General features: G+C 44.0%; 2 protein-coding genes and 1 long non-coding RNA gene across 4 annotated transcripts in view; 2 read left to right on the forward strand and 1 right to left on the reverse strand.

Moving 5' to 3' along the window:
* The window catches only part of ESPL1 (extra spindle pole bodies like 1, separase), a 28,092-nt gene extending 7,123 nt beyond the window's left edge, over positions 1-20,969 (forward strand). The window contains exons 8-31 of the mRNA XM_072134617.1: positions 67-309; positions 728-872; positions 2,300-2,453; positions 2,832-2,971; positions 3,455-3,589; positions 5,394-5,513; positions 5,609-5,780; positions 5,866-5,994; positions 6,086-6,242; positions 7,942-8,051; positions 9,892-10,874; positions 11,361-11,739; positions 12,847-13,017; positions 14,389-14,602; positions 14,779-14,954; positions 15,031-15,158; positions 15,450-15,572; positions 15,851-16,006; positions 16,383-16,553; positions 17,455-17,559; positions 17,809-17,924; positions 18,610-18,693; positions 18,774-18,938; positions 20,342-20,969. Of these exons, the coding sequence (XP_071990718.1) occupies positions 67-309; positions 728-872; positions 2,300-2,453; positions 2,832-2,971; positions 3,455-3,589; positions 5,394-5,513; positions 5,609-5,780; positions 5,866-5,994; positions 6,086-6,242; positions 7,942-8,051; positions 9,892-10,874; positions 11,361-11,739; positions 12,847-13,017; positions 14,389-14,602; positions 14,779-14,954; positions 15,031-15,158; positions 15,450-15,572; positions 15,851-16,006; positions 16,383-16,553; positions 17,455-17,559; positions 17,809-17,924; positions 18,610-18,693; positions 18,774-18,938; positions 20,342-20,543 (4,678 nt within the window). The 3' untranslated portion in view covers positions 20,544-20,969. The remainder of the gene's footprint in view (positions 1-66; positions 310-727; positions 873-2,299; positions 2,454-2,831; positions 2,972-3,454; positions 3,590-5,393; positions 5,514-5,608; positions 5,781-5,865; positions 5,995-6,085; positions 6,243-7,941; positions 8,052-9,891; positions 10,875-11,360; positions 11,740-12,846; positions 13,018-14,388; positions 14,603-14,778; positions 14,955-15,030; positions 15,159-15,449; positions 15,573-15,850; positions 16,007-16,382; positions 16,554-17,454; positions 17,560-17,808; positions 17,925-18,609; positions 18,694-18,773; positions 18,939-20,341) is intronic.
* Positions 30-23,530, reverse strand: LOC140117679 (uncharacterized). Of its 2 annotated transcripts, none has more exons than XR_011853058.1 (3): positions 23,220-23,530; positions 15,825-16,013; positions 30-368 (listed from the first exon to the last, which is right to left on the reverse strand). It is a non-coding gene; the product is annotated as an uncharacterized lncRNA (long non-coding RNA). The 2 variants fall into 2 exon arrangements; XR_011853059.1 differs by having other exon boundaries at positions 15,825-15,975; positions 23,220-23,528.
* PFDN5 (prefoldin subunit 5) lies at positions 23,225-27,657 on the forward strand. The gene is made up of 6 exons (XM_072134618.1): positions 23,225-23,402; positions 25,454-25,556; positions 25,640-25,671; positions 26,178-26,252; positions 26,417-26,522; positions 27,318-27,657. The coding sequence occupies exons 1-6, from the start codon at positions 23,295-23,297 to the stop codon at positions 27,386-27,388; spliced, it is 495 nt and encodes a 164-aa protein (XP_071990719.1). The 5' UTR covers positions 23,225-23,294; the 3' UTR covers positions 27,389-27,657.
* Positions 27,658-27,909: the final 252 nt, after the last annotated feature.

Here is a 27,909-nt window from a genome sequence, read left to right on the forward strand (position 1 = left end):
AATTAGATCTTGGGTAAAATATGGCAAATTGGATTTGAAGCTATTAAACTGTTTTATTTTTCACAGTACTCTGAAGGATGGACTTGCTGATAATCCTATGGATCCTGAGCTGATGGTTTCTCTGCTATCAGAGGAGTTGAAAGGATATAAATCTGTCCATGGGGACACTGGGCAGGAACGTTACAATACAATCTGTGATCTCCTTGAACTTTGTGCTGAGGACAGCAGCCTTGCCCATCATCGTCCAGTCTTCCTTCTCGAGCTCGCTCAGGTTCTCTGCTACCATGACTACTCGGGACAAACTGAATGGTAAACTTGCATATGGCGCTGTAAGCTGTAATGTTCACTTTGTGTGTCTTGAAATATACCTGCAACCATGGAAAGTAAATAATGGGAGAATATACCATAGGCAAAATTATTCTGCTGAGAATATGTAATACTAGGTCCATGGTTCTGTGAATGCTGCGTCTCCTCTTCTGCCTCCTCCGTGTTAAAGGGCATCTAGCACCAGGATGAAGGACTGTATGCAAACGAGCCTGAGGAACTCCAGGCACCATTAACAAATATGAAGCCTGGAGCCCCCAGGCTCATTTGCATAAATTTCTTCTTCCTGGTGGTACATGCCCTATAAATGATTGTCCAGAAATTTACATTATTTGGTGGAAACAAGAAAAACTGTAACACGGAGAAAAAAAAAGTTGCAGCATTTTTTTCTTCTTTTTTTCAGCACTGCTTTGGATGCCGTGCAAGATTGCCTCAGACTTCTCGATTCTGCCCTGCAAGTTTGTGAAAACCGAGAACATCTGCTGGATGTTAAAGCCCAGGCACTGGTATGGCAGTATATATGCACTCTGGAGGCCAACATGCGTGAGGTAAGGAAAGCTTAGCAAGGTCTTGTACAGTCTTATGCACATTAATGTGTGGATTTAAAGAGCCACAAACAGAACTGTGGTCCTTGTGTCATCGGCATCTGCTTGGTTAGTCAGCTCACACACAGGGCTGTGTATATAAGCCCATAGAATTACATGGGGACGGGTCTAGCCTTTGAAATCTTCATAAGGACTAAATAGAAGTCTACCAGCATCTATATTACACCACAAGCAAAAACAGCATTATTTATCCATCTGCAATTGTTCGTATAGCAGCACTAATTATTTTGAGGAAATGTCAATCAATGTGTAATGTACAGTGCTGGGTAGCATCAAATAGGGATGAACTAGCAGTCATGGCCACACCCTTGGTGCACCGAGGTGGGACCATCTACATGTGCCAGTTTGGTTGTTACCTTATGACCTTCTCACTTTCTTGGATTATACTTCAAATCAGTCATGTTACTAACTTTGTACATCAGAACTTATAATGTAGCAATAAAGATATGAAGCTTATTATAGGGGTTATCCGGGTGTTAAAAAATACTGAGGGCCAGGCTGGGGTGGGCTATTTAAACATAATAAACATGTACTAACCTCGTCTGGCGCTGGCGATGTCCCGTGCAGTGGTTTGTCTCCTCTGTGCTCCTTTTTGTATACAGGGGCGTACAGGGAGCTTCCGGCCAGCCGGAAGCTCCCATCCGACACCATCTCCCAGCGCTTACAACGCTGAGAGATAGGGAAGGATGGGAGGAGCCGGCAACATTGCGGACCGGAAGTTCCCTGTGCGCGGCTTCTGTGCCCCTGTAAACAAACAGGGGCACAGATCGAAGGGACCGCGGTGCGGGACATCGGCGCCGTTGGAGGAGGTAAGTACATGTTTATTATGTTTAACTAGCCCACCCCAGCCCGGCCCTAAGTAATTTTTAACACCCGGATAACCCCTTTAAATGGGTTGTCCGAGAGTTATAAAATATAGCGATGTGGCTCCGGGAATGGCTGCATAAAAAAATAAACATGTAATTACCTCTTGGTCTCTCTGTGTCTTGTGCGCCAGTCTTTTCATGCTGTGTCCCTGTTTGTTTACAGGGGCATGAAAGCTTTTCTCAGACAGCAGGTGGCTGTATTAGATGCTGGGATTTGGTTGCGTGCAGCCGGATGGGCACTGTCTGAGCGGAGCTTCATTGCCCCTGTAAACAAAATGGGACGAATGACACCGGGAGGCAAGTACATGTTTATGTATTCCCATTACCCTCTTCCCCATCGCTATTTTTAATAACTCTCGGGCAACCCCTTTAAGCAAAGCATTGTTGTGGCTAGCTGTCATTAATTTATATGATAGTGGATCGTGCAGTTTTGAAATGGTGTACTTCTGTAATCTCCCCCTGTTCTTCTTACCTGAAATGTTGTACATTTTGCTCAATGTTTAGGGTTTAGAGGAGCAACAAAGGAAAGAAAAGCTGCACACTCAGAGCCAGTGGACTGGTATAGAATATGAACCCAATGACCTCAACTATGAGGACAAACTTCACGATGACCAGTCTGCCCGGGATGGCATCTGTTTCACACTGGCCGGGGAAGCAGGTAGGAAATGACTTCAGTAGAAGGTGTTGTCTCATAATTGTCACTTATGCCCTGATATGTTTAGGTGAGCCTCACTGCTATCAGCCCCATAGATCACTGGAATGGGGGTCTTGGGTAGTGTCCCTTATCACTGCATGAAGGAGGATTGTTAGAACAGCAAGTAAATGTGTGCCAGAGGTGCATTCAACCTCGTCCTCATTGTGATCACAAGTCCAGTATGGACCTTGTCAGTGAAGGTGGAGGAACTCCCAACCATCACACTTTTCCTGTGAATATCTACTAAATGTCCTGTGGTGGACCAGTTATTGCGTACAATAAAACACTATAAATTAGTTATCTTTGATGCTACCTTATTTTCCTTCCCTTATTATATTATAGGGCCCATGAAAGGCCTGGATGAAGCTTTGAACCTATGGAAAGATCTTCTCTCGGGCTCCACAGTTCCTTCCCTTAAAAGCAGTGAACAGACCGTGTTTTCACTGCATCTATTAGGCTCTCTGTTTCGACTCATGGGAAAGGTAAACCCATATTTTTATTGTAGGTTTACACCTTATTTGCTTGGTCTTTGGGTAGTAAATGAAATTATATTCAGTATATTGAAGACTAATAAACCAGATACAATGTATGTGAGTTTGCATTATCCATAAACCATACAATGTCCCTCTGGTCTTTACATCTTCAATCGCTAGTGGTTGAACTGTCATTCGGTTCCCTGGCATTTCACCTGACCTCACCATGCACATGTATTATTGGAGGGCAGAGTTAATCATCTGCAGATGCACCTGAAAGTGGGTTATCTATATTTAGGGCAAAATGATCAGGCATGTGGGATTTTCTAGGCATGCGGTGTCAAACCTCAAACGCCAATTTGATGGGAGGGGAGTTTGAATGTCCTTAGTCCATTGTTAAGGCCAATTGACTCATGAAGGTGGCGTTATGTTGACAACCTCTTCATTTATGCTGCATACAGTGCTCTCCTAATCTCGTTTTGTCATCTTCAGCCCTTGCAGGCCATACAGAGCTTCCTGCTTGTGAGGCATCTATGTAGTTCCCTCGGTGACCACATCCGTGCGGCTGGAGCTTTATGCCATGTAACAAAAATCCTGTTTTATCTGGAAAGTCCTAAGTATGCAAATGTAAGTGTCTTCCATCCAGGAGAAGATATCATGTAATAAATGATTACCGTATATACTCGTGTATAAGCCGAGTTTTTCAGCACAAAAAATGTGCTGAAAAACGTCCCCTCGGCTTATACACGAGTCAATACTGACTAAAATTGACTAAAAAAATAATACTTATATACTCACCCTCCGGTGGCCCCGATGCGCAGCGCTGCTCCCCCGATGTCATCGCGGCTCCTCTTCTGGCTTCCCGGCTGTTCTTCTTCCTTCAGCGTGCTGGGCGCCGCCATGCTCTTCTCGCGGGCGGCGCCTAGTATGACGTCAGCAGCAGCGCGTCATACTAGGTGCCGCCCGCGAGAAGAACATGACGGCGCCCAGCAAGCTGAAGCAAGAATAGGAGCCGCGATGCCATCGGGGGAGCAGCGCTGCGCATCGGGGCGCACGGTGAGTATATAACTTTATTTTTTTATTCTGCTGGGGGCACGGCTGTATACTACTGGGGGCACGGCTGTATACTACTGGGGGCCGGCTGTGCTGTATACTACTGGGGGCAGGCTGTGCTGTATACTACTGGGGGCAGGCTGTGCTGTATACTACTGGGGGCAGGCTGGGCTGTATACTACTGGGGGCAGGCTGGGCTGTATACTACTGGGGGCAGGCTGGGCTGTATACTACTGGGGGCAGGCTGGGCTGTATACTACTGGGGGCAGGCTGGGCTGTATACTACTGGGGGCCGGCTGTGCTGTATACTACTGGGGGCCGGCTGTGCTGTATACTACTGGGGGCAGGCTGGGCTGTATACTACTGGGGGCAGGCTGGGCTGTATACTACTGGGGGCAGGCTGGGCTGTATACTACTGGGGGCAGGCTGGGCTGTATACTACTGGGGGCAGGCTGGGCTGTATACTACTGGGGGCCGGCTGTGCTGTATACTACTGGGGGCAGGCTGTGCTGTATACTACTGGGGGCAGGCTGTGCTGTATACTACTGGGGGCAGGCTGTGCTGTATACTACTGGGGGCAGGCTGGGCTGTATACTACTGGGGGCAGGCTGGGCTGTATACTACTGGGGGCAGGCTGGGCTGTATACTACTGGGGGCAGGCTGGGCTGTATACTACTGGGGGCAGGCTGGGCTGTATAGTACTGGGGGCAGGCTGGGCTGTATACTACTGGGGGCAGGATGGGCTGTATACTACTGGGGGCAGGCTGGGCTGTATACTACTGGGGGCAGGCTGGGCTGTATACTACTGGGGGCAGGCTGGGCTGTATACTACTGGGGGCAGGCTGGGCTGTATACTACTGGGGGCAGGCTGGGCTGTATACTACTGGGGGCAGGCTGGGCTGTATACTACTGGGGGCAGGCTGGGCTGTATACTACTGGGGGCAGGCTGGGCTGTATAGTACTGGGGGCAGGCTGGGCTGTATACTACTGGGGGCAGGATGGGCTGTATACTACTGGGGGCAGGCTGGCTATATACTGGGGGGTCTGTGACCAATGCATTTCCCACCCTCGGCTTATACTCGAGTCAATAGGTTTTCCCATTTTTTTGTGGTAAAATTAGGGGTCTCGGCTTATACTCGGGTCGGCTTATACTCGAGTATATACGGTACTCTGCTACGGCTACTCTGTTTATTATACCTGAAGCCACAAAAATTGTGTAGAGAATACTCCAGAAAATGCCCATTTTTCTGACCCAGACTTGTCAAGATAAACTTTCTTGTTCTACAAATGCCTTAAGACCACAGTCCTGTATATGTGGATCTAGTGGTCTTCATTGTACAAGGCCTTGTATATTACCCTAGTATTTGGATTTTCTCAGGTCACTCTTCAGGAGGCAAAGGCTGCACTGCGGGATGCTGACGCTTCCTCTGAATCCTACGTATTGACAGACTGCTGGTGTCAGCTGCTCCAGAGTCATCTTTGCCGGGTGACAAACCAGGTACTTTTTTTTTTTTATCATTTATCACTCACCAAACCCACCCAGTGTAATGGTAAATTGAGAAGAATTACCTTATTCTCTTTGCTGAATTGTAGGTTGAGAATGGAGTGCAGCTCCTTGTGAATCTTCTGCAACATCCATCTCTGCAGAAGTCTTCCAAAGCGTGGTACCTCCTGAAAGTTCAGATTTTACAGGAGCTTTCACTGTTTCTTAGGCTTCCATCTTCAATCCTGCTCCCGGATATGTACAGGCAGCTCCGTTCTCATGGTAATGTGATTTTATAGCTTTATGATTTGTGTGAGGTTCCTCCGGTTATGTGAAGTCTTCATTTCCCGATTTTTTATATTTACAGGATGGCATAACTCAGAAACGGCTCTGACAGAATCACACAAGTTGCTTCGCAGTATTGTTCTTCTTTTACTTGGCAATGATGTATTGTCCACCCCGAAGGCCACATCTGATACGCGCTTTGTGGACAACGGTATGATATGTCGTCTCATGTGATTGTGGTTATGCTGGTGGAGAAGCAATTTTCAATTAACTTAATGTAACATTTCTTATTAACTTATTAGGTGAGAACCTCCTCCAGAAATGGCAGGTATTGGCTGATCTGCTGAGTTGCTCCCAGGACCTTATCAGCACCCTGAGTCGTCTTGGCAGTGTTTCTGAGGCCAAGTCTTTTTGCTTGGAGGGACTAAGATTGGCTAAAAGTCTTCATAGCATGCGGCAGTAAGTAGCTATTCTCTGCAGACCCTTTGTAGAAACTCAAGCATGGTGATATCCAACACCCATGTGAGTTGCAAACGCAGGGAGATCCAAACGGGACTGTTTAACCTGTTCATTCCCAGCAGTGACTGCAGGATCTTCATGCTTTGTGAGGGAGAAGACCCCCTCTCTCATACTGCATCACAGCCCCTTTCCTTGATTGCTACAGCAATGCTGTGTAGGATAACCTACTAGGCCCCACCCGTTCAGATTAGGTGTCAAATAAGCTGCCGGTCTGACACTGCAATACAGATGTACTATGTAAGCAATCAAATGATTGCAAATAAAGTCACTTAGTGGGACAAAAAAAGTAATAAAAATGTCAGTGTAAAAAAGTGCAGTTTGGTGAAAAATCTAAATGAATAAAAAAAAGTGTGAGTTTTGCCTTGAATTTTTATTCAACATCCTAGTAATACTATTAGAGGGGTTTTCCCACCAAACAAGGTTAGGCCCTGTCAGGTCAGTAATGAGACTCCCACAGATCACGAGAGCGGTGGGTTCGATGGGATTTGAGGTACCTCCGTCAGACCACTCTTTGCTCCCTGAGATGAATGGAGTAGACTGCCGTGCATGTGAAGCCGGTGTAGTACACACCTGGCTGCGCAGTGAAGCCGGGATACTGTCCCGTCTTCACTTCCCACATTGAGCAGGATCTAAAAATGGGAGTCCGATGTGCTGAAGTTTATTGTCCACTGCCTTCACTGTGACACACAAGGAGTGCTTCCCAGGACAGGAAACAAAACTTTTCCTGTCCTTTGGTTTATCTGTGGATTTAATTGCCGTGTGGCTGGGAGGATCCCCTTTTTATCGATACTGGAGGCCGTACAGGGATCAGGGATGTGGGCACACATACAGGTTGTCCTCCTTTAAAGGAAGTCTACCCTCAAAATCCAGCATGATAAACTAGGGACACTTACTTGTAGATCCAGGCAATGTGACTGTGGTAATCCTTTTATATTTGTTATAAGGACTCTATGCTTCCAGAATTAACTTCTACAATTATGCTAATGAGCCTAAAGCGCTACTAGGGTGGTTCCAGATTCACAAGCTCTTACTCTCCTCGATCTCTCCCTCTGCTCCTTCAGCGCTCCTCTCCCCCCCCCCCCCTCCTATTTCATATAACCTCATTGCAGCACGGAGGGGCTCTGGGAAGCTTGCTTGTAGCCCTTTAAGAATGTTAGCATAATTTTAAAAGTTGATTTTAGACTAGTAATCTCATAATTAGTTCCTCCTAAAATCTACTTTTAAACTTCCCCGTCCCTCCCCACTGTATGAGATTACAGAGAGAAGGGGAAGTGCTGAGGGGGAAGGTGGAGCCTGTGAAGCTACAGCACAGAGGGGCTCTTTGGAAGCTCATTATCATAATTTTAAAAGTATATTATGGGAAGGAAGCCATGGATAACAAATATAAGAAGATTGCCACCGTGCCCCTGGTTTATCATGCTTTGTTTTGCTAGTACGTTTTGAGGCCCATTTAACTCTAAGTTGACCAAGCACATGTATGTATTGGATTCAATGTGCTGTCTGGACAACACCTAGTATATTTTAGGCCATATAGAAGATGGGAAACTGTCCTTTATTCAAAGCATCTGTTTTTGAATGGAAATGTAAGATGGTTTTTTTTTCCCCGAATTCTAAAATGACTGTATCTTCCTCTTTGTAGCTGTGCAGATTTTTTGGTGAGGAAGGCAGAACTAGAAACTTTACGAGCGGAGGCTCAGCAATGTGAGGACGATTTACAATATGTGGTTTTCCTTATGGAGTCTTGTACAGGTAAGTTATCCTTTACCAACTCTACTAAAGTGTTACATTGCTATGATGCTCTACCAGTCGGCAGCCATGGCACCATAGTGTGTAGTGTCACTGTCACCTTATGAATGTGGTTATTGGGTGTCCTAGGAATAAGGGCATCTTAATGCTAAACTCATTTTGCAGAGTTTACTATTAACCCCTTAAGATCACGGCCTAAAATGGCCTTCAGTACACACTTTTTTTACTTTTTTTTTTTCCTTCTCAAATTCCAAAAGATATAACTTTAATTTTTTTTTATCTGTCATGGGCATATTAGGGCTTGTTTTTTTTTCAGGAAGGTTTGTGTTTTCCAATGGGTTTATTTTAATGGTAAAAATAGCATGAGGATTCAAATTTATTAACTCTTTTCTGCAACCGTACAGAATAACAGCTGTTTTGCCGCTTGTTATTTCATTTAAACATTTACTCAGTTCACCGTACAATATAAAAAAAACATGATATAATTATTCTATAGGTTAGTATGATTAAGGAGATGTCAAACATGTACAGGTTTTCTTATATTTTACTACTTGGCAAATAAAAACTCCTTTTTGTGTAAACCGCATTTGCCTTAGTGTCGCCATATTCTGGGAGCTATAACTTTTATATTTCTCAATCAAAAGAAGCTAGGGCTTGTTTATTTCGGGAAAAGGTAAGTTATTTTGGTGCTATTATAGGGTACATCTGACCTTTTGATCGCTCTCTATTAGATGCTTTTGGGAAGAAGGAAGCACTAAAATTGCCCACCCGTCTATAGCCTGCCAGCCCCTGCCCATCTATAGCCTGCCAGCCCCTGCCCCCAATATAATGCCTGTAGGAAAAAAACAAAGTGTACTCTCCTTCTGACACCCCCCTGCAGGTCCTCTTCTATCCATCGGGGCATCGGCTCCGTGTCCCTGCGCGTTCCGTCGCAGACTTCATCACGTCAACCGCACGCTGAAATTAGAATGTCAGCGAGCGGCTGATGTCATGGTGCCTGCGACGGACCGGGACACGGAGCCACAATGTATGGAAGAGGACCTGCCGGGGGCCTCAGAAGGTGAGTACGCTTTTTTTTTTTTCTTCGCTTGACTCTAGTATAAGCCGAGTTAAGGGTTTTCAGCACATTTTTTGTGTTGAAAAAATTGGCTTATACTCGAGTATATACGGTATATGCTTGGCCAAGATTGCTACGGACGCGACAATACCAATTTTGTGTTTAGGAGGTCATTTTAATTTATTTTATATGTAAGTGTTTATAGGGAAAGGGGAGGTGTGTTTTTTTTATTATGATTTCTGTATTAATAATTTTGTTTGTTTACTGTCCCACTAGGGGACTTACACTGGGGATACCTTGATCCTTTATACAATACATTGCAGTATTTCTGTACTGCAATGTATTGTGCTTGTCAGAGTTTTACTGATGTTTTGCCTCCAGTCTTGCATTGGATCTCATAGGCCACCATACACGGCAGACAATGAGGTCTATGTCAGACCTCCGGCTGCCATGGCGAACCCTCGGCACACCGTGATCGTGCTGCGGAGGGCCAGGGGAGTGACAGAGGGAACCCTCTGTTCCCTTAGCTTCCGCGTTCGTACTCGATCGTGGCAGTTAAGGAGTTAAACTGCCCGGCATGGAGCGATCTCCATGCCGGGAATATGCAGCAGGGACCAGGCTCCTACTGCCAGTGTGCCAGCACGACCCCAAAGACGATATAAATCATCCTCATGAGGACGATCTATCTCGTCTTGCGTCCTTAAGGGGTTAAAACATTTTTTTTAATTTATTTTATACATTTGCAATTTAACATAAGTTTTTTTTCCCATTTTTTTCCCCCCATAGATTTCTCTGAAAAATCTCAACAAAAAGAAGTAAAGATAAAACTTTCTAAAGGGAAACAATCAAATAAAAAAGGGAAGACTCCTGAGTTTACACCCAGCCCAACAGATGACTTCCTGAAGGGCGTTCAATTTAAGTTTGTGGAAACAAGAGACCTGACAAAACCTCCAGAATCCCCTACAACTGCGCCATCATCTACGAAGACCCCTCCTCAGTTTGTGTCCCATTCGCTAGAGTGCACGTGTCCCTTATGCTCAGACCTTGTGCTCTCCCTGCTATGTACAAGGTGGCAGGTTGCCCAAGCAGAGAATGACCCCCAAAGCCGAGCCCTGCTCCAATCAGCTCTAAAGCGCTGCCAGTCTATAACCGTCCGCTTCTCCAAAATTCTGAACGGGCTTCTTTGTGCAAAAGCTGGAGATTTGGGAATTACTGATGAGCTGACTGCTCGGGTGTATCACAATATAGTATCTTTGAGTCCTCCTCCGAGTCTTCCTGAGGGAATGTTAGAAGGTGGTTTACGCTTTGTTTCTTCCCGTCCGGCTACTTTTTCCAAGCACTGGATGGCAAGTCTGTTACTGGTGAAGGCACTGGACTCTATTTACAAGCTGGCAACCAAACATGGCGGATGCATTGCGGATCTCTTCACGCAAGTATGGGGCTGGAAACCACTGCAAGAAGGGAAAAAAGTGTCCAGTCTCAAGAGCAGCATCACCTCTTCTACTGCACTGACCAATAAAAGGAAAGGGTCTCAGAGGACTTCAGCTGATCTCAGTGATATATTTTCTCCAGAGGAATCTGATTCTGTTCTTCCAGTAGTGCTTACCAAGGCTCAAACTCCTCTGCGAAAGGATCGTCTGACCTCAGCCAAGCCTGCAATATCAACCGTTTCCAAAAAGAGTTCTGTCACTGTCTTTAATGAAGAGTTCCCCCAACCAGAGCTAGAACCCAGAGCTCCAAGAAGACGCAAGACGAGAGCAGTGATCAAGGTGAGTGTGTGGGCCTCAGTCTGTTATACATTACTTGTAATAAAGCTGTCTGGGTATTGGATATTAAAGGGGTTTTGTCAGTAGAGACAGAGCTTTGGGGATGGAGATCTTCGGCTCTCCTGGAGCAAGTGATCGGACATTAAAGGGATTCTGTTTGCAGATGCATAAATACAAATAATTCTAAATCAAAAGTACAAGGAAGCAGGAGAACGGGAAAAATAAACTTATGCAATCTCTGCACAAAGGTATTATTTCACAGAAGAGTAATAATACTACTCTTACCATTTTGGCTTAAAGACTTGCCCAAACCACTTACAGGACGTGTAAACATGGATTAAAATGTTACATTTTACAGTTCCGCAGCTACACTATGCACTGTTCAATGCACAAATCTCCAGGACTGGTACCGAGTATTGTCTGCAGTCTATTATGTTTATATTTAAGGGTTAAAATGAAAAACCTCTGAATATACTTTGTTTTTTCCAGGTTGATTTTAGTGACAGTGATCTGGAAATGCCGGACGATACAGATAATGATCCAACATGGAACAGTAAGAAGTCAGTAGAACGTGCAAAGCCGGGTACCAGAGGCCGAATAAACTCCAAGACCTGTGTAGTGGTCGCTGCTTCAGAGTCTGATGAGGAAGATTCGACAGCAAAAAGTCGGGCCAGGAAAGGAAGAGGAAGCACCAAAAAGGCCACAAAAGAGAGCAGCTCTCCTGGTGTGCAAAGACGGCGTCCGCAAGGGAAAATGGATCTTGCTCCTGTGGAAATTTTGAGGTCAATAGAGGAAGAACCTGAGCTGTTAGATCTTAGTATTGATGAACTACGAGCATCAGATACAGAGGACTCCAAACCAACAAGAGGTAGATCTTATGTTTATGGTTTATCTTGAGAATGTAAAAAGTTGCAGTATTAGAACTTCTTTTTATATGTTCTTAACTACAACTACAGGTGAGGCTTAGTTCACCTCCCCATTAGGACTTGGGTTATTTGCATCAGTTATAATGAGCTAAAACAAGGCCCCATTATACCCATCAACCCATTGTATGTTCAGCAACTCCTGGTGTTGGATCATAATAACTGATACAAATAACTGGAGATGTGAATTGTGCCCAAGTTATATAATCTGTATTGTGTTGATTAAAGGACACCTGTCATCAGGTCTGTGTCACTTGTCCTGTCACTACTACCTGTTGGAGCAGCTCACAAGGATCCCATCCCAGCCTTTATCTAGTTATTTCATACATTATTCATTGTAAAATCATCTATTCTTTATCATGTAAATGAGGCTGGTCACATGGTCAGAGGCAGTGATGTCACTCCTGTTACCCCTCCCCTCTCCTCCCCCTGCTCATGTCTGTGTGTAATGTATAGTAAAGCATGGCTAGTGTGTGCTGCATCTGCTGACATGCTGTGTCCTCCTAATATACAGGTGAGATACACAGACCTCAGCTACACATGAAGCTGACATGTTCTGCTATAACATGGCTGCAGCCTGGAGCTGCTGTATCTCTCCTATACACACACACATGCACACACAGGCTGCAGGGGGCGTGGCCACCAGCACCAGGAAGCACATCATTATACAGCCTCACATCATTATACAGGCTGTCAGTCAAGCACTGGGGGTGTGGCTGTGCCTCCCACTCATGAATAGAGTGGACAGCTTGAATATGCTAATGCTTCATTGGACATTTCACAGGTCATTTGCATACAGCTTTAGGACCTCATTGCTTAGGTTTACAGGCATGTAGAGGGACAATGAAGGGATAGAGGCAATGCTCTCTAATGGTAGTTTATGAAAATATATTTAGTTTAGGGGGGTTATTTTGCATGACGGGTTCTCTTTAAGTAAAGCCTTTCCTTTGTGGTCAGAGACCCATGTCACATGATCATGTAATATGTTATCTGATATGTAAACTCTTGTTGTGTAAAATGCATAAATGAACAATATATTTTTTGTAAACCAGGTATCAAGGGACAAAAATCCTCCAAAAAGGAGAAGGTTGTAGAGTGTGAAATTCTTAGAAGAGACATTGGAGGGGATCTGCAGAGTTGGACTTCAGGAACAAGGCAACGGGAAACTGATACAAATATCTTCAGCTTTTCTGGACTTTCTTCTTCTTTGCCAGATACATTTAGTAAGTAAATGTGCATGAACTAGAAATATTTAGGTTACTGCGAGACTAAGATGACAGATTCCATTTATATTTAAGACATGTAGCTGTATATTGTGTATTTACACTCACCGGCCACTTTATTAGGTACACCTGTCCAACTGCTCGTTAACACTTAATTTCTAATCAGCCAATCACATGGCGGCAACTCGGTGCATTTAGGCATGTAGACATGGTCAAACCGAGCATCAGTATGGGGAAGAAAAGTGATTTGAGTGCCTTTGAACATGGCATGGTTGTTGGTGCCAGAAGGGCTGGTCTGAGTATTTCAGAAACTGCTGATCTACTGGGATTTTCACGCACAACCATCTCTAGGGTTTACAGAGAATGGTCCGAAAAAGAAAAAACATCCAGTGAGCGTCAGTTCTGTGGGCGGAAATGCCTTGTTGATGCCAGAGGTCACAGGAGAATGGGCAGACTGGTTCGAGCTGATAGAAAGGCAACAGTGACTCAAATCACCACCCGTTACAACCAAGGTAGGCAGAAGAGCATCTCTGAACGCACAGTACGTCGAACTTTAAGGCAGATGGGCTACAGCAGCAGAAGACCACACCGGGTGCCACTCCTTTCAGCTAAGAACAGGAAACTGAGGCTACAATTTGCACAAGCTCATCGAAATTGGATAGTAGAAGATTGGAAAAACATTGCCTCGTCTGATGAGTCTCGATTTCTGCTGCGACATTCGGATGGTAGGGTCAGAATTTGGTGTCAACAACATGAAAGCATGGATCCATCCTGCCTTGTATCAACGGTTCAGGCTGGTGGTGGTGGTGTCATGGTGTGGGGAATATTTTCTTGGCACTCTTTGGGCCCCTTGGTACCAATTGAGCATCGTTGCAATGCCACAGCCTACCTGAGTATTGTTGCTGACCATGTCCATCCCTTTATGACCACAATGTACCCAACATCTGATGGCTACTTTCAGCAGGATCATGCGCCATGTCATAAAGCTGGAATCATCTCAGACTGGTTTCTTGAACATGACAATGAGGTCACTGTACTCAAATGGCCTCCACCTTCACCAGATCTCAATCCAATAGAGCATCTTTGGGATGTGGTGGAACGGGAGATTCGCATCATGGATGTGCAGCCGACAAATCTGCGGCAACTGTGTGATGCCATCATGTCAATATGGACCAAAATCTCTGAGGAATGCTTCCAGCACCTTGTTGAATCTATGCCACGAAGAATTGAGGCAGTTCTGAAGGCAAAAGGGGGTCCAACCCGTTACTAGCATGGTGTACCTAATAAAGTGCCCGGTGAGTGTATATAAAATGTTTGCATATAACTTTATCTTTGTAAAATGTACATAATTCTTTGTCTTTATTCTCACAGATATCTCTGACTTGGATCCGGTCTCCTCTCTTCTCTGGGAGGCTTTGGAGTCTGTAGCCCATTTTCCTCCTTGTGCGTTATACTCCAAACTATGCCGACTTCTTGCTCTTTGCTCTGGAGGACAAGACCCATATACGACTGCCCTTCTAGTTAGTGAATCTGTTTCTGTCACTTTGAGACATCAGTTACTCAGTGACATTCATCGGAAGCTAAGGTAGGGTGAAGATTTGTCTAAAATTTCTTGAGTAGGGCAGAAATGATCTTTTGGCAACGTTAATCACTTGGTCCCTGAGTGGTGGCTTAAAAGAAGTGATGTTCTAATTTTATCGAACATATTAATATAAATGTGTTTCTTGGGTATTAATCCGAAGATGTTTTCAAATCTCTTAGGAAACTAAAGAAGGAGGGCCTGGGAGATCTGACGGACAAGCTACAGTGCCTGTCTCTAGATGATCATAAGGACCCCAGAGTTCAGTATCTGTCCCAACTTGAGGCTCTTTTCCAGTTCCCTAAACAATCTCTACAAGAGCATACATTCAAGGAACAGATCCAACGGATCCCAGCAAGTATGTTTCTGGAAACTGATGTCTTGCTTCCAAACAGCTTTGATATAACCATTGACCACGGTCTGGTATTTTACAGACACAGCGGTGTGCATACTGACTCTAGCGGACTCCCAGACCAGAAACCCCGGAGATACACTACTGCTTTGTAGGTTGGAGCGGGGAAATGTACCTGTCACAGTACAAATACCTACAGCTTATCTGAAGGTAATGATCACATCTCTGAGTTGTAAGGATTGTGTATATTCTGTTAATGATCCCTGATGTTGACATTTGATCCTCTTGCGGCTGAGTACCAGTGACTAGCCTGTGCCTCAAACTGGGACTTCCCATAATGATAACTTTTTTTATGTCTGATTTCCAAGGCCAAGAAGGGGTGTGTGCAGAAAGGGACCCCCAGCGGCTCCACACCCGCCCCCAATTGTTTAAGGATTTATACATAATTGGGTTTTGTTCTGGCCGTCTTGTATAAATCCTATGGTACTGGTTTTGTTTTAGGTGCCATTAAGTTCAGTGCTGCAAGAATTTGACGAAATTCAGAAAGAACAGAAAGTGGTCAACAATCTGACCGATAAGAAGGAATGGTGGGAAGGACGCACATCTCTAGACAGCCGCATGAAGGTACACAGCTCAGAAGTGGTTTAATTTTGCATTATAAGCTGAATTCTAAAATATGAAGATGCCCCAAAACATCCCTTCATGTATATATATACACACAGATGCGCCAATGTGTCACAAGTTTAGCAAGTTACTTATTGGACACCTTCCAAAGACTCGAGGTGGTTTCCTGTGTTAACAAACACTTTCTAAAAAAAAGGGGTTAATCTCATTTTATTGCTCATATTGGAGTGAAATAATAAATAAGGAACTTACAATTGCTCTGCTTCCTTTACATATAGGCCTTGATACAGACGTTGGAGGAACAGGTGCTAGGATGTTGGAAGAGTCTTCTGTCTTCACCTTCTTCCATGTCCACTTTAGAAGAAGAAGCTAAAGGACTCTCTAAGGCGTTGTCACTTTGCGGCTGGAGGAGAAACGAAACCGCACTTTTGAAGGTAAATTCTGGATACGAAAAAAATGGAGGTGAAATCTGAAAACTGATCTAGAAAATTTGAATTTCTAGGGATAGTTCTTTTAAAATTAAAATTTGCAGCTTGTAAACCACTAGCATGATCCCTTGTAGCTTGGGTTTAGGGTCCCAAACTTTACTTGACCTGTGACAGTGGCCACGTTCCCAGGTGGTAAGGGCTTGTGGGCCTATTGCCTTGACTGCTTAGGCACCTGGTCGCAGACTGACCTCTGCACCTTGCATGAGCGCTGCTTCACAATGCAATGGAAAGCCTATATAAAGGAAGGAATACAGGTATTAAGCTTAGTTTACAGAATACTGGTACAAAATATTGGTGTACTATCAATGTTTTTCATTTGCAGGTAATATTAAGAGGCTGCCACCATCTAACCCCGCAGCACATTCGTTCATTGGTCCAAGGATTTTGTACCTCAAAGACAGAACAGGCTGAGGAGCTGCTTCAGAAAGCTGTGGATAGACTGAAACTAAAAACAGAACAAAGTGAAGGGCATCTGGTTCTTATATTGGATAAGGTGAGTGTCAGTAAGTCTTTTTCATTAGTACAATTACTAGCACAGGAGGCTTTCAACGGACCATGTACCTCAGGAAGCTGTTACTGAAATGAATGTCCTACTTGTAGATGCACCTTGCCTGTCCACTGCTGCCAGTCTTTCTATAGATGCCCATGTCACTGCTGAGCCTTTTTATACAGAAGCTGATAGTAACATGCTAGGCTGGATGAAGGGGAGTAAAGTCGTCGTCGTCCCCCCCCCCCCATTAAAAAAAAAAAAAAAGTCCCATCACTGTCAACGCCTTTAACAGAACTGGGCGAAACTGATAAGCACCTAACTAACCTGCAGTTACCACTTAAAGGAACTTTCCATTTAACCCCCAGGCGGTATCTACCATATTTATGAAACTTTAAGCCGTCAGATACCATGGTCAGACGAGACCACAACATCTAAGAGGTTACTATCACCATCAGTTAGTGAAGGATTGGAATAGTTCCCCCTTGTTACATTCACCTGGAGACTTCTGGAGGCTCCCAGACTACTACAGTAGTGTAATACTGCCATGGGGTATAATTGCAGTCTATATGGTGTAAAATGTAGAATGTTGTAAAATTTAGCGACTGCTTGTTCAATCTATCTTTTACGATTTTTAGATTTTTAATCTTTTTCTATATTTGTTCACCCCCTTTCCATAGATGACATATAAAGAAAATCACAATTGGGTTTTCCTGTGTCTGTAAATGCTTGTACTATTAAAATGTAAAATTATATTCCAAATTAGTCAAACTGCAGCATGCCTTGTAAAAGATGACGCCTAACCTTACAGTATATTAAAGTCCTGGCTGTCAGGATGTGACCGTAATGACTTCATGAAAAGGCAACTGCTATTAAACTTCTAACTTTTTCTCTAACTCTTCTCCAGCACCTTCAGAAGTTGCCTTGGGAGAGTTTGCCTTGTCTGCTAACCAGATCCGTGACTCGCCTTCCATCCCTGCATTTTCTGCTCAACTACGGTCTGCTGAAGAAGGTACCTGGCTGCCGTGCTCTTTCCTGTTTAGATTTTAAAGCCTGGAAACCTGGCGGTGCCCCATGGTGTCGCACACATTGGCAGCACTTTGGGAACACAGTGTCTTGAGCCTTCCCGGTCTTATTTTATTTCTAGCACATAGTTGTGGCTTCTATAAAATAGAAATTGGCGTTGTAGCCTTCTGATGAGGGGCGGAGGGGTTTGGTCGGGCGCCTGTACTTCTCTTTACTGTCTTTGTTCTTGCTGCAGCACCAGCCTCAGAGCGCCCTCGTCCAGGGGGTTGATCCTAAGAAAACCTTTTATGTCCTCAATCCTCACTCCAACCTACCTGGCACAGAAGAGCGATTCAGGGACTGGTTCAAGAAGTAAGTGACCCCCTTCACTAATTTACCCTGCCTACTAGAGCTAGTAGGAGTCTTTTCATGTTAACTTAAAATTTCTTCTGTGATTTGATCCAGCCCCGGCCTTATTGTGGTAAATCTTTATATTGGCAGGGGAAATCTGAAAAGCCTAGGCCTCATTTAACCCCTTTCCACAACCTAGTTTAAATGCATAGCACTAGCAGCTATATGATGAGTGGTGATTTGAGAAACGGCACGTTTAACCCTGTAATGGAAATTGCAGCATCCTCCGTCACCAAATCACTTCTCTATGAATACTTAAGATGTGGCTGGACAACCCCTTTATGGATGAGAGATAACTTCCTGATGAGTTGGTGTCCCAGTGATGAGACCCACACAGATTAGAGGTCCATCAAGCAGCAGGTTGGGCATACTGCGCTCAGTTATCTCTGTCATTCCTTTAGAGATGAACAGTGAAGCAAGGTGCATGTGTGACCAGCTCTATTTCCTCTCTTCCGTTAGGGGTACAATTAACCCCCATTCTCTTAATCCACGGGGTCTCGCAAGTTATCTATCCTGTGCATGTGATGTGGTTGGACAACCACTTTTAGGGGTTAAAACAAAAATATTACCTTACAATATTAGAGTGACATCGCTTCACAGTAGTGACAGGTTCAGCTGTATATCAGAGCTGTGAATTGTTTTGCAGTGAACCTGGATGGAAAGGGGTGATTAGATCCGCTCCAAAGTCTGAAGAGCTCCAGTCTGCCCTGACCAAAAAGGATCTCTACATGTAAGTATATGGTGTTGTGGCATCCCTGTGCAACCTCTAGGACCTTTCAAGCCCTTGACCTCCTTGTGTCTTCTCTCCAGTTACGTGGGGCACGGTGCAGGTGCACACTTTTTGGATGTGCAGACTCTGCAGAGATTAGACTGTAACGCTGTAGCATTGCTGTTTGGATGTAGCAGTGCTGCCTTGGCCGTTCGCGGAGACCTGGAAGGAGCTGGAATTGTCTTAAAATACTTGATGGCTGGATGGTAGGTCTTCACACAGTGAATACTGTATGTGTTTAGCTGTATGTTGATTATACTGGCAATTTATATTTTGCATACCAGCTATTTCTGAACACTATTGAATGAAAATACACTCGAAGGATTTTGTGATTTGTCTTTTTTTTCCAAATTTGATAAAACAAAATAATACAAAATGTACCTGCGCCAAACACTCTAACAAGTGATAAAAAATGTGGTATTTTGGGGTCTAGATGGTAATTTGCTATTAAATATAAGTGGATACCTGGTGATGGTGGAAACCGGACCTCCTGGTCTGGAGTGGATACAGTCCCTTTTCGTGCTGTCTATGTAAGTATCCCAAAAAAAAAAACTTTATTCAAACTTTTTTTTTGTCACTATTTTAACTTGAAAGTTTTGAATAAAGTTTTTTTTTTTGGGATACTTACATAGACAGGCGATCGCTATATAAACACACTAGATGCACAGTGACACAAATTCCCTGACGAAGAAGGCAGCAGCCTTCGAAACGCGTAGGAAGAAGTTTTGTCTTTCTGGACTTACCGTACCGGGTGACGTCACCACACGGATTGCAATCAGAACTGTGTATGGAGCAGTAGCCACCGGCCGGGGCTCTACTCCACGTGCAAACACTAGCGATCCTCAAGTCTATGAACATCCAGTTTGGATTACCTGTGGAAAGAAACCCTTCTGGACAACCATAATCGTGGACTTTACCATATTTCCGGATTCCAGCACCAAAAGGGACTGTATCCACTCCAGACCAGGAGGTCCGGTTTCCACCATCACCAGGTATCCACTTATATTTAATAGCAAATTACCATCTAGACCCCAAAATACCACATTTTTTATCACTTGTTAGAGTGTTTGGCGCAGGTACATTTTGTTTTATCTTGTTTTTAGTAGCTCCACTAGTTGGATCTATACTCAAGTTGGGGTGCAGGTCACCACCTTTGTTACCAGCGACTTCAGCCTATTGTCCAGTGTTTGCGCTGACTCATTTCTATTTTTTTCCAAATTTGTCCACCATAATCTGTGATGTCCTATTGCTAGGGTCATTATATGGAGGCCCCTGGGCAAAAAAATCTGGTGGGGGTCCCACCGAACGTAGCCCAGACAGGTTCATTGGCACAGTGGCAGTGGTGTAAGCCTCTGGTACAGTGGTAGTTGACTACTAGTCCTAGTCGCCTAGTCGCCCAGTGCCCACTCCACATCACTCTGAGACATTTAGCTCACAGCTGTCACATTGCTGGTGGGGGCACCTGGAGCCCTCCCTATAATCCAGTTCTGGAGAGGCTCCTCATGAGAAGTATGTATATTTTAAATCAGTTAGTTATGGGGATGATGTTTATAATACTTCCATATTTAGTTGTGTGATTTCATGCATTCATTTTTGTTTTTCTTCACAGCCCCCTTGTGGTTGGAAACTTGTGGGATGTCACAGACCGGGAGATTGACCGATACACGGTGGCATTTCTACAGGGATGGATAAAAGCAGGGCCTGGTGCCGCACTTCTGAAATACCTATCAGAGTCTCGCCAGGCTCCCAAGCTGAAGTACATCATTGGAGCAGCTCCTGTGGCTTATGGTTTACCCGTGGCCCTGCAGTGATACGGCATCCAATGCGCTGTATCGAAACCTGTTCATAGTGCTGACAAAGTGTAAAGAATATACATTTTTATATCCACATAAACATAAGCTGCGTTTTCCCTATTTAAGCTGAATGAGAGGAAGGAAAGGAAATGTATAGTGGTATTAGATGCATCACACAGGTCTGACCTGCAGAATAATGGCTGCTTATCTAGTGTTCTATCAGAAGCCATTGCATGGTCTCTAAGTGATCCATGAATTGTATATTAAAGCTGTGATATTTATTTGACTATATTTGCACAGTCTCACCAGGGGCTGTTTTATACATTGAGACGTATTTATATGTGGTGACGTTTGAGAGATGAAAGTTTAAGAAACTATTTGTAGCGCATGTTCACGGAAATATAGAAACTTGCATAATAAAGATGTTGTCTTATGTTTATTAGATTTTGTTTGTATTTTGAATGATCTACTACAGGTAGAAATGAATATACTCGTATATATCAACTGTAACCTCAGTGGAAAAAATATTTCTGCTGAAACATGACAGGATTAGATGGTGCCAGAAAACCCCATTCTTGTTTGCATAATTTTTCTTCTTCCAAAACGGATATTGGTTCCCTGCACAAGTGAGCCTTTAAAAGGGTTGGCCACTTATAGGAAACTTTTAACGGGTTAAGTATAAGACCCTAATAGGGTTACCCATATCATAATTACCCTGATAGTTTCCCATTTGCTGCTGGTCACATGACCCCCAGTCAGAATGAGTGTGTCATGTTTTGCTGGCTTCCGACAGAGGGCTATACAGTCATTACAGTCTGCATGCCCCCTCTGTCATAAGCACTCCAGTATCTGCATGTCTCTCCAATCAATGATATGGGAGTCTTTGACAGGGGGCATGCGGACAGCCATGACTGCCCCTCTCAATCAGCTGAAAGCTAGTAGGACACAGGAGGTCCAGAGTCCTGCAGCCCAGGGTCCACATGAATGGCAGTGATTGAGAGACTTGGAGAAGTAGAATATGTGTGACCCAATTAGGGAACTTATAGGACTTTAAAAATGGGTAAGTATAAGTAGCCAACTCATTTAATGATGTGTGTATGCCAAAAACCAGCTGCTGGCAGACTTTAGGCTTTGAGTAAATTGGTTGTTGGGGAACACACTGCCTTGGTCACCATTACATTGTATTTGAGGGAAACTTTCAGAAAAGAGAATTGTTGGGGAACACAGAGATAATGGCAAGAACCTATTTGTTATATTCGAATGTATGAGATGCTGAGACTTCCTACCTGTAGTACGGTAATTACAATCTGAGGCTTTGCGATACAGCGAGTGACGTCACTTTGAAATATGTGCAGTGATTGTGACTGCAGTAGAAAGCCTCAGATGAAGATTATAAACCTGCAGCATTTTTTTTACACTGCTGGTTTGTTTGTTTGTTTTTTTTTCGGTATGAGGAGGAGACTTGTAAAATGCTGTGGATCATCCCTGGATGATACTGCGGCTGGCACGATATGTATATTCTCTGCTTACATGTCGGAGTCTGGTGATTAATAAGACCATTATACAATTTACTTATACTAAACACTTGCATGGAAACCCTGATTTTTAAATTTTCTTGTTTATAGAAACAACCAGGTCCGTTTGAGCCGTGATAAAATGGATTAACTCCGACTGCACAAACATATAATAAATAATAAAAATTTTGAACTTTCCTTCACATCTCTGTTATATTCCTGATCTAAGGATTTAGGCCAGAGATGAAGGTTTTTTTCGACCAAGGCCCATATTGTTATACTGCTCAACTTTAAGAGGCCACATGAGTAACCACCACCCTAGATGCACCAACAACCACAGTACAGAATAAAATAGCACCACAGGAATGATAAATGCCACAGCACAGGAATAAATACCACCCCAGATACCACATACAGTGTGGATCCCAGAGCGGATAATAATAGTGCAGACCCCAGAGCAGATAATAATGGTACTGGAGAGCAGACAAATGCTTATACTGAAGAACCTCCCATAGAAGACAATACTGGAGACCCCCCCCCCCCCCCCCCCCCCCCCAGTGCAGGCAAAAATAAATCCTTTCCTGGGTCCTCTTTTACTCCCTGCAGCGCACTGCACATCCTCTCCTCCATGTGCTGCTCTGTGCCCCATGCTGGTTGTATGTGGTGGCATCAGGACCTGGAGAAGAACTGCGCCCGGAGCAGTAGAGGACTTGGGCCTGACCTGGATGCATACAACCACTGCAGGACACAGAGCGGAGTAGCAGGAGAGCACCCAGGAGCACCCAAGGACTTCTATGCTGCACTTATTTCTCACTGCTCCATTGCTCTGCCATCAGTTGTGTTAGTGCCCATTGTTTCTGCTGCCTCTTTTCCAAGTTGTCCTCCAGTGTGCTCAATTGTTCTTAAGTATATCAGTCTGAGTAGGCACAAAACTAAATGTGCAAATAGGCCCAAAAAATAAAATGTAAAAAGAAAAAAAAAGCAAGTCATAATAAAGATAACTATGGCACACAGTCTTTATACATAAAGACTAGAAAATGAATATCTCACATTTTCTTGTGATATCTGTGTAAGTGCTGCCACCATGACCATTGTGGTGACTTTTATACTGCACTGTAAGGGTAACAGGAAGTGAGCCCACCCTGCGCACGCGCATAACAGCCCCAAGCGGAAGCCTTACCAAAGAGAGAAGCCGGGACTCCAGAGCGGCCCTTGACAGGAACTCACGCGAGAGTCGCTCTAACGGCCGTGAGCCATGAGCGCCGCAGGGAGGAGCTCTTCCTCCTCCAAGATGGCGCAGACTGTGAACATTACGGACCTGTCCCTGCAGCAGCTCGAGGGGCTGAAAAGTCAACTGGACCAGGTGAAAGGGCTGCTAGCGGGCGGAGAATGGCGGCTCCTTACTACGCATCATGTCTGGTTATACTATACTCCGGCACAGCGCAGTCACCGCCCGGGGCATGCTGGGAGTTGTAGTGCAGATGGTGGTACATGTCATAGAGAGCTGTCATCAGGGAAGATCCTAGTCTAGCAGTGGAGGGCGCGTTACACCCCTATAACTAATGTATAGAGCCATGATGGGCTCCTCACACTGTCTACATGTATGACATGGTGGAGATGTAAGTGAGCTCTGCCACCACTGTCATTTATTATTCATTTTGGGGTATTCTGGTGTAGGCATTCACATTCAATTAATCTGCCATATATATACATTTCTTCAATAAGATATTATTAAAAATGTTTTACCTGTGTGAAGATAATTTCTCATAAATGTAGTGATATGGTCCCTTAGAAACAAGACTGTGCCCTTGGATACGACCATTTTTACTGGAGGGATTACACAAAGAAGCAAAAGGTTTTTGTAAATGAAATGTCCAGGAGTCCCTACATAACACCACAGCCGTCCTGTGGTAATGAACGCTGAATCCAGGAGCTCAGGCAGAACTCAATAGGGTGGTCGTATCCGAGGAAGCCATCTCATTTATAAGGGACAACATGACTACATTTATGAGAAATTATCTTCACACATGAACATTTTTTTTAATAACATCTAATTGAAGAAATGTTTACACATGGCAAATGAATTCAATGAAATGTAAATGCCCAGATGAGAATAGCCCTTTAATGTTTTATGCTGCATTAAAAACTCTGTGCCAATACATTACCAGGGTGTCCCTCTGGTCAGTCACAGCCAGGGCTAGTTGTTAGGGGCAACTTATCATATTGGCTGTTAAGCCGACAATGTGTCCGGGTTACACAGCCGAACCCCAATAGGAACATCGGGTCCGCTCTTCTCTACTAGTGATATGTTAGGCAAAAAGTCTATTTAGAAAGTTTCTACGGTTGTGTTTAAGCAATTCTACTCATTTTATACAGTATGGTGCAGACAGACCTTGGTACCATCAGAGGGCCACCCCTCGATTGCCATATAATGATATTGGTAGCCCATTCCCTCTATGGCCTCTTAGATGCAGTAATTCCTATGGCGGTTAATGTCCAGGATCAGGGTTCTGGTACTGTCATCCCTTGCTATTTTATGATTGTAGCTCCAGACAAATATATTTTTGTCCCAGTGACAAATGGATTTTCAAAATTTTGTGCTGTAATGGGAACAAGGATTATCAATAAAGCTTTATTAGACACCTTACAGCTGATCACTGCAGCCGGGGACTACAGTAATGTATCCAGAGAGCTTCACCAGAGGTCACAGGGATTGTGTGTAAATCGGGCACTGCCAGTATCTTTCTGTGATAACTTGGCACCTGGATCTCAGAGCTCTGTGGTCCCATAGTGTCAGGTAATATGGGCCGTCCAGAAAAGTTAGACGATCTTGTACTACCTCCAACTACTCTTTTCATCCTTTAATAGGTTCTTTAATATTATTGGTGTTTGTTTCAGCACCAAATATGCTAATTAGGCCCTAATTAGGGTGATCTCCTAAAGGAAGCAGACAGCCCCCCTGCCCACATAGTAGAAAGCCTTATTGGCACATTGGTTACTAACATAGTTTAACAACTAAAGGGAACAAGTTTCCATTTAACTTCTGTGGGCTAAAAGTAGTATATTAGAAAATGCATGTAATTCATGGTCAACCAGGTTTGGGGGCAAACAGTGACAGTGTAGGGCAAGTTCAGTGTTGCTGTCCAAAAAGTCATAGCATGTTGTTAGCCACCCTGTGTCCTATGGGAATTTGGCCCCCATTATGGAAGTACCCGGCTCCCAAGTGTCCAGGTAGAGCATATTTACTGCATGTCATACCCCCCCACCCCATTTAGTATAGTGGTGATATTACATTGCAAAGGTTCAATCATAAATTAGTTTTCTACTGATTCTAAATCTGCAGTTTTCTCTATGATCCACGCCTGCTGCCTTGATGTTGTATATGCCTTAACTGATTGTTTTGTTCCATTGCAGGAAGTTGAGTTCCTGTCCTCCTCTATTGCTCAGCTGAAAGTGGTGCAGACCAAGTATGTAGAGGCCAAGGAATGTCTAAGCGTATTACATAAGAGTAATGAAGGTAAGTGACCATAGGTTGTGCAGCTTTTCTACGATCACTTCTGCTTCGATTTCAATAACCATCTTCTCTTTTCTTTTGGACAGGGAAGCAAGTGCTTGTTCCTCTGACCAGTTCTGTATCCTTTGAATGGTTGTTGTAAATACATGGGTAATATAGCAAAACTTTATGGAAATCTACCATCAAAATCAAGCATGGATACACCGGGGACACTTACTCATAGTTCCAGGCACCGTGACCTTTAAAAAAATTATGCTAATGAAGCCAAAAGGTGTTGTTATAGCCACTCCATGGTGTAACTTCACAGACTGTTACACTGTCCTTGAGCACTTCCCCCACCCACTGTGTGCTTAAACTTCATCAGGTAGAGTGAGAGGGCAAGTGCTGATGGAGCATGGAAGGGTAGAGTAACAGTCTGTGAAGATGCAGCATGGAGGGGCTCTGGTAAAACCCTATTCTGGCTCTTTCGCATAATTTTAAAGTTGCTTTTAGAAGGAAGGAGGCCATTTATAACAAATATAAGAATATTACTCAGATCCAAGCACCATGACTGTTGTAAGTGCCTTTTTTTTTAGATTTTTTTCAAAGTTTTGAGATGCATTTCTTAACTACACCATCCTTCAGATGTATGTGCCTGGCACACTCAGCGATGTCTCCAGTGTGCTCATAGATGTTGGTACTGGATATTATGTGGAGAAGGTAAGTAGTTTTCAATCTTCTGTTGGGGGTATGGCAGTCTGTGACTACCCTTTTGAGATCACATCAAGCCAAGTTATTTATATTACTATATGACTGAACAGAATCTGTATACTTTTTTTTTGTCGTGGTTGCAGCTTGTTACATTTTGTCTTCTCTCTATCTAGACATCAGAGGATGCCAAAGATTTCTTCAAGAGGAAGGTTGATTTCCTTACAAAGCAAATTGAGAAGATTCAGCCTGCTCTACAGGAAAAGCATGCCATGAAACAAGGTGAGACCATGCTCCACATTACTTTGGAGTAAGGAAATGCATAAATATTCAGTTGATCAAGCAACAGTGTTAGCACATATTGCCATATTTTAAAGGGACCTGTCACATGCTCCCCATGCCTTATCCCTCCTTACTGGTCACAGTTCATGTCATGTGACCAGAGTGACATCTCAGGTTCTTTGGCCTCTTGGTAATAGCAATCTATACCCCATCAATGTTTCTGACCTCATGAAGCCACAGCAGCCAACATGGACTTCTACTCCTCTCCATCCTCCATGGAGGCTTCTGTGATTTCATGTAATCGCATACATGGTGTACAATTTGCGAAAGGACCTGCAATGATTTCACTCAGGTCACATGTCATGAAAAAAAAAAAAAAAATTAGCATCTGTACATAGGGACTGTTTGCTAGTATTCAACTATAGACATATAAAGCTCTAAGTACAAGGAGGCAGAGCAGTGATTTGACACCGAGCTGTCAGTCAGAATAATGGGGTGTGGCTCACTGCCAGCCTGAGAGAGGTAAGAGGCACAGATACCAGACATGCTTCACAAAAGCAGAAAAATGTCTGTAATTAAGGTACAGAGCCTCACTGGCAGCTAATTTTAGGTGATATGGGGAGGACTTGTAACCCTTTATCAGCAGGCATTGTTAGTCTGGGTGGTCAAAATCTGGTGAAAGGTCCTCGTTAAGCTGGTAAGGGCACAAATCTACAGATGGATAAGTATAGTATTATAGGATTCTTTGTTTTTGTGCTGTGCAGCTTTTGATCCCTATTATATCTGTCTCTGCAGCGGTGATGGAAATGATGAGTATAAAGATCCAGCAGCTGACATCGGCTCAGGCTGGGACATCCAAGGCCTAGTCCAGTCTTCAGAGAGCACAGCGTACAGATTCTCTTCACAGCAGAGGCTGCAGCGTCTTCCTGCAGTGAGGGATGATCACTGGTATCCCTGGCCATACTTGCCAATGCAGTAAACCCCTACACCACAGCCGACACCAGCCGAGCATCGCCTCAGAGACTGTGTGTGATGGTTCTACTGCTTCCACAGCCAAGGGGTTAATTTATTCTATTTTTGTTTTTTCCTTTTTATTTTGTATTTGAAGATATAAAGGCATCTGAACTCAAGGAAAGATTTCATGTCTTCATTTGGCTTTAGTTTTGTTTGGTTGCTGCAGTCAGTAGAAACTCTGGTATCAATGCAGTTACATGGTAGATGAGCCCAGTGTAAGCCCACAGGACTACCTTTATTGTATGCATATTGGACCATTCCAAAAGTTCATTTTTATGCACTACATAACGTCAAGGTCCCTTAATGACAAAGGACGTAATGGTACCCCCTTAATGGCACAGTGAGGCATAGGGGGCTCTCAGGATAAATCCTC

This window comes from Engystomops pustulosus, chromosome 2 (assembly GCF_040894005.1).
Source record: "Engystomops pustulosus chromosome 2, aEngPut4.maternal, whole genome shotgun sequence".
NCBI lineage: Eukaryota > Metazoa > Chordata > Amphibia > Anura > Leptodactylidae > Engystomops > Engystomops pustulosus.

What these genes read in the sequence shown, in the direction of transcription:
- PFDN5 (XM_072134618.1), top strand. Translation starts at nt 23,295, where the DNA reads ATGAGCGCCGCAGGGAGGAGCTCTTCCTCCTCCAAGATGGCGCAGACT. An exon ending in TGAAAAGTCAACTGGACCAG is followed by an intron (nt 23,403 to 25,453) that starts GTGAAAGGGCTG and finishes GTTCCATTGCAG; the next exon opens with GAAGTTGAGTTCCTGTCCTC. An exon ending in CTGGATATTATGTGGAGAAG is followed by an intron (nt 26,253 to 26,416) that starts GTAAGTAGTTTT and finishes CTCTCTATCTAG; the next exon opens with ACATCAGAGGATGCCAAAGA.